General features: G+C 54.4%; 1 protein-coding gene across 4 annotated transcripts; it reads left to right on the top strand.

Annotated features, from left to right (window-relative positions):
• The first annotated feature begins 756 nt into the window (after positions 1-756).
• Positions 757-8858, top strand: LOC133774967 (interleukin-3 receptor subunit alpha-like). 4 transcript variants are annotated; one of them, XM_062213021.1, is made up of 12 exons: positions 757-876; positions 2143-2220; positions 3482-3600; positions 4239-4353; positions 4576-4705; positions 4795-4970; positions 5514-5629; positions 6588-6614; positions 7546-7663; positions 8042-8147; positions 8377-8458; positions 8634-8858. In XM_062213021.1, the coding sequence occupies exons 1-12, from the start codon at positions 870-872 to the stop codon at positions 8706-8708; spliced, it is 1149 nt and encodes a 382-aa protein (XP_062069005.1). In that variant the 5' UTR covers positions 757-869; the 3' UTR covers positions 8709-8858. The 4 variants fall into 4 exon arrangements, with proteins under 4 accessions (XP_062069005.1, XP_062069003.1, XP_062069006.1 ...); XM_062213019.1 differs by having other exon boundaries at positions 2091-2220; XM_062213022.1 differs by lacking the exon at positions 2143-2220.
• The last annotated feature ends 217 nt before the right edge of the window (positions 8859-9075 follow it).

Genomic DNA, 9075 nt, shown 5'->3' with positions numbered 1-9075 from the left:
CAGGTCCTCAGATAAGGACGTCCCCAGCAGCATCTGAACTGTTCACCATTGGGTCAGTGGTGGAATTCAGTTCCCTGCTCATGTGCAGCCTGGCAGACAGCATGTAATGGTTCAGGTAAAGGGGTCCCTGGCAGCCACGTGAGACACCTGGATGGAATTCCCAGCTCTCAGATCCCAGCTGGCCCAGCTCTGGCTATTGCCAGGAAACCAGCAGAGAGAGGATCTCTGCCTCTCTCAATTTGTCTTTCTGTCTGGGAGTCAGGGCATGCCAAGCCCTCCTATGTCTATCTCAAGCCACTTCTGAGTCCCTTCTGGGGTTTCAAGAGAAACCCCAGGTGTCGTCAACACGGGGGTGACCTCCCCTTTCCTTGTCCCCCTCGTTTCCTCCCATTCCCAGTCCCAATTCTGCCTTTCCCAGCCCACCTGTCTCCAGGAGATCACTACAGACACTGCACTCAGAATCCACAGTCTGGCCTCAGCTGCCCACACACAGGGCAAACATGCTACTCTGCACAGCGCCAGTCCTGTCCCTGAATGCACCCACAGTGCCAGAAGTCATCCTCACTGGGGCTGACACCGTCCTCGCCAGGGCTCCTTCTCCAATAGCCCATCAGTGCCCTGACCACTCCCCTGTAAAACTAAGGATCGCAGAGCAAGGGCACCCTCATTGGCTCTGCTTTTCAAGGGGTGGAGCCGCAGCTGCAAAATATAAACACAGCTCGAGTTGGGAGACCAGGAGCTTCGGTTTCTCTTTGGGCAGTGGGACCCTGTGCAAAGCAGGAAGCTAGAGCTAAGAAGCTGTCAGTCACCTTACGGAGGGGAGAGAGGTACAAGGCAACAGCCATAAATCATCCACCCTGGGAAGAGGAATGCAAGGTAACAGCTGTGGGGTGCGGAGTGCGAGGTAACTGTGAGGGGGAGGGGCAGGGGCAGGCTGTGCTCTCTGCAGAGCCCATGCTGGCCAAGATGGGAGCGCGCGCTTGGAGAGGGGCGGTGGTGAGCAGCTTCTGTGGGCCACCAGGCATTTGAACGTGGCAGATTCAATAAGAGTCATGGCTCCGTGTAGAGACGCTGGATCAAGCATCCGTGGCCAGCATCTCAGGGATGGTTGTGAGCTTGGTTCTAAGCCACAGTGATAGATTTCAGGCACACTGGGTTCCATGAACCCTAAGGAGACAATTCATGTCACAATTTGCACCTGTTAATTGCTTTTTTATTGTATTTTTAGATTGTATTTGAAAGATAGAAAGATAGAGACAGACACAGACAGCGCTCCCATGGAATGGTTCATTCCTCCCCGAGATGCCCACAACAGCCCAGGAAGGGCCAACCCCAACCTGGGAGTTGAGACCTCAGTCCTTGGTCTCCCACCCACTGAATGGCAGGTGCACAAGGACTTGAGCCATCACCTGGTGCCACCCAGGGACGATTTAATAGGGAGCTGCAGCCAGGGGCCAGGAGCTCCTTCCCGATCTCCCGTGTGGCTACAGCAGTGCCCCAGTACTGGAACCATCACATGCTGCATCCCAGGTGTGCATTTGAAGGGAGCAGGAGCCAGGAGCACCATCCATGTCTCCCATGTGGATACAACAGGTGCACAAGGCCCTGAGCCATCCCCAGGAGCTCCATCTGGGTCTTCCACATGGGTGCAGCAGGTGCACAAGTACATGAGCAATCACTTGATGCTTCCCAAGTGCATCAGTAGGGAGCAGGATCTGAAGTGCAGCAGCAGGGACTTGAACTGGCACTTGGAGTCAGCAGCAGGGACAAGATTCTTGTCATTGCTGCCATTGCTATCAGAGCAAAGAGGACACCCAAGTGCAATACTCAGGTTTGCAAGAGATAATGAGGCTGACACACAAAGAGACAGACACACAGACAGGCACACACACACACAATACAATGCACCCGTGCACATACATGCTCATATGCACTTTAGTCCACCCATACATGTGCATGGTGCACACATATGTAGATGTACACATGTGCATCTGCCTCAGAGCCTGCCCTCCTGCAGGAAGCCACGTGTACGCTGAGCACAGCATTCTGGAGGAGCCCAGCATCCTCCCACCCCCATCCTCCCCACCCAGATGCTGCTGTCACTGCTGCTGCCAGGCACCCCAGGTACCTGCTCTCCTGCAGGATCTGCGCTCACCATGACAGCACTGTGGCTGACCTTGCTCCTCATGCCCACCTCCCATCTGCTTCAAATCCACCCAGGTAGGCATCAGTAGCTTTTAATGATCTTATTTTATTTATTGATGAGGCAAGAGAGAGAGAGCAGATCTTCAATCCCCCAGTTCGCTCTCCAAATGCCTGTAGCAAACAGGGTTGGGCCAGGCTGAAGCCAGGAGCCATGAGTTCCATTAAGGTCTCCCATGTGAGTGCAGCAGGTGTACAAGGCCCTGAATCATTCCCAGAATCTCCAACTGGGTATCCCATGAGGCTGCAGCAGGTGAACAAGACCCTGAGCCATCTCCAGGAGCTCCATCCTGGTCTCCCATATGGGTGGCAGATGCTGAAGCACTTGCTCCATCACCTGCTGCCTTCTCAGGTGCATTAGCAGGGAGTTGGATCAGAAGCAGAAGTAGGAGGCAAACTAGCAGTGTGATGCTGGCATCACAAGGAGAAACTTAATCCTGTGTGCTGTGATGCTGGCTCCCAGCCATCAGGATTTTGATCCTGACAGAGTCATGTCATGGGCTTATCTGAAATTACTTGAGCACTGGGATCTGTGCCTCTGCTTTACCCAGTGTGATCGTTCTAATAGGAGACTACATCTGATGTGTGTTCTGCTTCGGGTAGCTGAAAAAAAAAAGCCCATAATGGCTCAAGCACTTATACACCTGCCACCCATGTGGGAGACCCAGATGAAGCTGCTGAATCCAGCTTCCTGTTTTTGCCAGGGAGGCAGCAGGTGATTGCCCAAGTACTTGTCACCTGTTGCACCCACATGGGGACCTGGATGGAGTTTTCAGCTAGGCTCAGCCCTAGTTGCTGAGGCCATTTGTGGAATCTCTGTCCCCTTCTTTCTTTCTTTCTTTTTCTTTTTCTTTTTTCTTTTTTTGACAGGCAGAGTGGACAGTGAGAGAGAGAGACAGAGAAAAAGATCTTCCTTTTGCCGTTGGTTCACCTTCCAATGGCCACTGCAGCCGGCGCTCTGCGGCTGGCACACGGAGCTGATTTGAAGCTGGGAGCCAGGTGCTTCTCCTGGTCTCCCATGGGGTGCAGGGCCCAAGCACTTGGGCCATCCTCCACTGCACTCCCGGGGCACAGCAGAGAGCTGGCCTGGAAGAGGGGCAACCGGGACAGAATCCGGCTCCCCGACCGGGACTAGAACCCAGTATGCCAGCGCCGTAGGCGGAGGATTAGCCTACTGAACCGTGGCGCTGGCCTGTCCCCTTCTTTCTTGCTCTCGAGTCAATTGATTTTCTTTTTTTAAAAAAATAAGAATATCGTCTCTCTCCTATAAACTTTTCAGACATGAGTCCACCCATCACGAACCTCAGGATGGAAGCCAAAACTCACAGGCTGACCTGGGACCTCCATGGAAATGCAACTGATATTAAGTGCATCAAAGACTCCAAGCAAATCCTGACGGTAAAACCATTGTCCTCTGTCTCAGTCTGAGGTCTGTCTCAGACCTGAGACACCAGGGAGCTGACAGCCTGAGTTCCTCTTTCCGGTTTCTGAGTTCGTCCTGGAGAAGCAGAGAGGGAGGAATATCTATATCGATATAGATATAGATATAGATATAGATATAGATATAGATATAGATATTTATCTATCTATCTATATAGATAGAGAGAGAAATTGAATCTTCCATATTCTGGTTCACTTCCTAAATGGCTCTAATGGCCGAGGCTCGGCCACAGGAAAGCCAGGAGCCAGGAGCTCCATCTGGGTCTCCCACGTGGATGGCAGGGACCCATGATCTTTAGCCATCTTCCTCTGGCTTTCACAGGCACATCAGAAGGGAGCTGTATCGAAATGGAGCAGCCGGGATTCGAACTCTAGCTCTGACATGGGTTGTGGGCATGACAGGTGGCAGCTTCATACAGGGCACCACACTGTCCCCTGCCATGGATTTTTTTTAAAGTCGCAGTTCTCTGCTGTGACCCTTAGTTGGAGCTATTTCTACACACATGATTCTATGGTTTTTATAAAAAACGTCAACATGCTTCACATCCATCCGAACACGTCCTGGAGGTGATCCCAGGTTCTCCTGTCTTTCTCAGGCGGAGCAGGACAGGTACTGCGTGTACCACGCACTCTCCCTGTGCAAAGTCAGCAATTACACCGTGCACGTTGGCAATCCGCCTTTCTCCACGTGGATCCTGTTCCCTGAGCCAGGTGACCAGAGATGCTCCTTCCGCTTTTGGGGGGGTTTCAGGGCTGGGCCAGGCTGCAGCTAAGAGCCAAGAGCTCCATCAGGGTCCCTTACATGGGTGGCAGCAAGTGCACGAGTTCCTGGGCCGGCCCCAGGGACTCCCTCCGGGTCTCCTATGGTGAATGCACCATTGCACCAAGACCGCTCTGGAAAGCGACGCGGGTTTGTCCTCTTTACCACTGCAGACGGGGACTCTGAGGCTGCGGCCAAGAACCTGACTTGCTGGGTGCACGACATGAATGTGCTCACTTGTCGCTGGGCTGTGGGCAGGGCGGCCCCGCGCGGTGTCCAGTACAAGCTCTCCTGGAGAGTAGGGTAGGTGCGTCTGCTGTGTTCCTGGCCCGCCTGTGGCTTGGTTGGGAAGAGCCGCGGGCTCGCTCCCGACCTCCTTGTCCTGCGCACAGGAGCGGCAAGGACCTTGAGTGCCCGCGCTACCACGTGGACGAGCGCGGCGTGCAAGTCGGCTGCCGCTGGGATGATGTCTCCGGGTACCAGGGCAGCTTCCTGGTGCAGGTGCATGGCGCAAGCGCAGGAGCCCGTATCCCCTGCAAGTACGCCATGGTGGATTTCTTCCAGCAGGGTTAGTACTGACCCAGTGGGCCCTGCCCGCGCTTGCCCTTAGCACTGGGAGGTTCCTGCTCTGAGCAAGATGCCATGGGCCGCCAAGTTGGATAGAGGGGCAGGGGAGACGGAGGAGTAGGAAGAGGTGGAGGAGGAATGGAGGAAGAGTAGGAGGAGGACAGAGAAAGGGAGGAGCAGGTGGGGAAGGGGTAAGGAAGACGAAGAGGAAGGAGCACAAGATGAGGACGAGAGGGGAGAAAGAAGAAAAGGAGGAGGAGGAGGAGAGACAGAGGGAGGGGAAGAAAGGAGGTAGAGGAAAAGGAGGAGAAGAGGAGGAGGAGGAAGGTAAAAGGGAGGAGTGAGCGGGAAGGAGGAAGAGGAGGAGAAAGATGATCGGATGAGAAGGGAGAAAGGGAGGGGCAGGTGACTGCTGACCCTGGCCTCTGTCTTGCTGCAGCCCCCAGTGTGCAGGAAGCAGATTTTTCCAGTCTCTGTGGAGACAATGTTTCTGTGTGTCTCCCACAGGGAAAACATATTCTCTATTTCTGTCCCCTGCCTGTAGAGAGATTGAGTCCGCCAAATGTCACCATGTGGTGCAATCTCACCCATGCTTTCCTGAAGTGGAAGAACGTGAGCCATTTCAACCGCAGAATCCGTTACCAGCTGAGCATACAGAAGGTAAACACTTGGGGCAACTGGAGAGAGAAGAGAGAGAGACAGACAGAGAATCTTCTATCTGCTGGTTGACTCCCCAAGTGTCTACAGCAGCCAGGGCTGGGACAGGCTGGAACCAGGATCCAAGAGTTCCATCCAGGTCTCCCACGTGGGTGCAGCAGGTGCAGAAGGCCCTGAGCCATCCCCAGGAACTCCATCCTTGTCTCCTACATGAGTACAGTAGGTACACAGGGACCTGAGGCATCCCCAGGAGCTCCATCCGAGTCTCCCACATGAGTACAAGTGCCCAAGAACTTGGGCCGTCCTCCACTGCCTTCGCAGTTGCATTAGCAGGGAACTGGATTGGAAGTAGAGCAGCTGTGACTCAAAGTGGCAGACACTGGTTGCTGGAGTTTTAGGTGGCAACTTAACTCACTGTGCTACCATGCCAGCCCCATTAGTAGTATATATCCAATGAGTCACACTTTTTTTCATTTTTTATATTTATTATTTAGATATAATTGCTTATTGATAATCTTTATAACTGTGTTATATTTATTATGCTCAAATATTAATTATTTCATTTGCAATATTCTGCTACAAAAGGCCCTTTTTCTGCAAAGGGTCAAGTTTTTTTGAGTTTATTGTTTTAGAGTGGGTAGTAGCGATGGTTGTTTTTCTTTTGTTTTCTAAGTGACTATGTCACCAACTTATTTCTCCCTTTCACTGATGGGAAGGAGCAGGTATTGCTGCAGTCAGAGGTAAAGTCCCAGTTCAGCTTCAGCTGAGACCCCCATGAAATGTGCTGCCTACGAAACAGTCACCTACTGGCAGTCACTTTGTCAGTACTTATTGTCCCAGCTGGGCCTTCTGCCCCACTCCCACCCCCTACCCAGACATTTTGGGGGAGGTAGAAGGGGAGGGTTCCTTGGGGGGTGGTTTCCTTCTACTCAAAAAGTTCTTTGGCTTTTTTCTCTTGCAGGGCCAAGGAGCTCATGTGGAGCAAATTGTGAGCACCCCTTAGCAGCTTAGATTGGAATTGTACAGGGTGGGCTTGTTAATATCATGGCTGAGCACTGCCCCCACCCTGCCCCATGGGATAGACTCCAACCACTGACTGCCATCTCAACCAGCCAACATGGGGGGACGAGGAAAGAGATTCAATGATGCCCCCAAGATGAGAGACCCCACAGTTTGCTCAGTGCCTTTGTCCAGAGACCCCTTAGCCTGGGGCCTGTCACCTGGGATTCAGGGTGGGGCCAGTTTGGCAGACTGTGGCTGCATCCCTCAGAGAAGAGGGTTTACCAGTGGGTGGTTGCAGCCTGAGCTGGGCACCCTGTAGGTTCCAGCAGACATCTCACCCACACCAGTCCTAGCCAAGGTGTTCAGGCCAAAAGCACATGTGTTGGTGGACTAGATGGTCTTGGACCCTTTATGGGGCTTAGATCAGCATGCAGCGCCCCACCAATCCACCTGCCAATCACCATGCAAAAGAAGAGAAGTAGCTTTTGGGTCAGAGAGAGCCCTGAGCTGGCACAGGGAGTAGTGGCAAGGCCCCAAGCCCCTTTCTGAGTACTGAGTGCTGCCTATGGATGCTGGCCTGGGCTTTCCCTGGGGGACATGCCAGGAGCTGGCATAGCCACAAGCTGTGCACATAAGAGATGTTCTGCTCCCTCTCATGACTCTGGTGCCAAGTGCTTGGTGCCACTTTTGCTTCCTGGGGGTTTCAAGTGTGCCCTGGCTTTGCAGCCTCAGCCCTCTGCTCATGTTACATGCATTTGCAGTGGATCAGCCACGCCCCCTGCTGCAGAGAAACCTCAGTTCTGCTCACCAGTCCTGCAGCATCTGTTGGCAAATCCGGCCCCAGCCTGAGACCCTGGGCACCCTGGCCATACCCTCTGCCTACCCATGGTCACACCCTCTCTCTACACATTCTCCAGTTTCTATACAACGTGAATTCGTTGGACCTCCTCCATCCAGGGACTTTCGTGGTGAGAATCAGAGCAGAGGCATACCTCTCGGGCATACACAGTGACTGGAGTGAGCCCCAGCGCTTTGGTGAGAGCCATGTCCACCTGGTAGTTTACTGGGAGTGGTGGGTGCCGTCCCCAGAACCACACAGGTGTGTAGCCCACACGTGTCATCCGCGGGTTCTCCTTGCTACTCCTTCGGCTTCCTAAGGCCTTGCTCCACGTGTCTCCCAAAGGGGACCTCTGAGCCCCAGAGCACACCCACGGCTGGCTCTCAGCCCATGGTTGTCACGGGTCTCGCTTGCTAGGCTCTCATGATTGACTGTTGGACACATAGTCTGGCAGGTAGAGCTCAGGCATCCGGGCCCTGGAACTCTATCTGCAGAGACATGCATCTGGGTATCCCCAGGAGGTGAGGAAGAGGGGTGGCCAAGCCAAGACACCCCCCCTTCCATTTCCCATTCAGTGTGCGACTCTGCGGGGGACACCAGGAGCCATGTCTGGTGGGCAGCTCTGCTGATTGCCCTGGCGATGCTTCAGGCCCTGCTGTTCCTGTTCCTGCTGTGTAGACGGTAAGAACCACCGGCCTGCTCCTCTGGATCTCAGAGAGACTCTAAAGCGGATCTCAGAGAGAACAGGACGCCAGTGTCAGGAGGCAGGAAGCACCCGGTGAGGTCTGCACTGCCTCCCCTCTGCCGCTCCAAGAGCTACCTTGTCTTAGGGGCTATCATGCATGAGCACGCCACATGGCCGCCGGCCTCACTCATTCCTTGGCATTTATCTCCTCCTGTCTCCTTCGAGGTTCTCGGTGGTGCAGAAAATCCTCCCTCCTGTGCCCAACGTGAGAGACCCGCTGCGGGACCACGGGCAGAACTACAAGCTGGTACGAGCTGTGGCAGACACAGCCGGCTATGTCTGGGGGCTCTGCCCACTTCTGACTTCCGCTCCCCTGCCTGCCCGCCCGCCTGACTTCCACTTATGCCTTCCTGACTTCCCCTTGAGCCACTCCTGCCTTATGCTTCTGACCACTCCTGACTTCTGCTTCTGCTTGCCTGCAGGTACTCTGGGACATCAGTCAACCCAGCCCAGAGGACTGTCCTGTGGCCCAGGTACAGGTGCAGGAGATGGCTTGAAGCGCCTGCCCAAGGCCCGGCCCAGCTCGCCTCGCCTGGTTTCCCAGTTTCCCCTCCGTAGTTGTAAGGAGCTGCCTTGGAAAGCTTGGTGCTACGTGCACTCCCTCAATTAAGTGGTTTTTCTGCCTCTCGCTGGGTGGACGCAGCCCAGTTTCCTCTTCCAGATCCTCTGCTAATGGAGGCCAGGTCCCTGCCTAACCTGGACACCACGTGTCTATCCCTGCCGTGGCCTTGTGGCCTCGCAGGTGGCTGTGAAGTGCGCTTGAGTGGCAGCAAAGAGGGGTGTTGAGGCGCTGCTGGCAGGGGTGGGGATGTCGGCCAGGCAGCACTGGCTGGGACGTGGAGGGGTGAGGAAGCCTACAGAGTG

Source organism: Lepus europaeus, chromosome 16 (genome assembly GCF_033115175.1).
Source record: "Lepus europaeus isolate LE1 chromosome 16, mLepTim1.pri, whole genome shotgun sequence".
NCBI classification, from domain to species: Eukaryota; Metazoa; Chordata; class Mammalia; order Lagomorpha; family Leporidae; genus Lepus; species Lepus europaeus.
Note: the sequence above shows the minus strand (reverse complement) of the source record. Positions and strands in the feature narration are given on the sequence as shown.

Bases quoted from the DNA above. Each gene is read 5' to 3' on its own strand.
- LOC133774967 (XM_062213019.1), top strand. From the start codon at position 2,091: ATGCTGCTGTCACTGCTGCTGCCAGGCACCCCAGGTACCTGCTCTCCT. The intron at 6,615-7,545 runs GTGAGCACCCCT...CACATTCTCCAG, and splicing joins GAGCTCATGTGGAGCAAATT to TTTCTATACAACGTGAATTC. The intron at 8,459-8,633 runs GTACGAGCTGTG...GCTTGCCTGCAG, and splicing joins ACGGGCAGAACTACAAGCTG to GTACTCTGGGACATCAGTCA.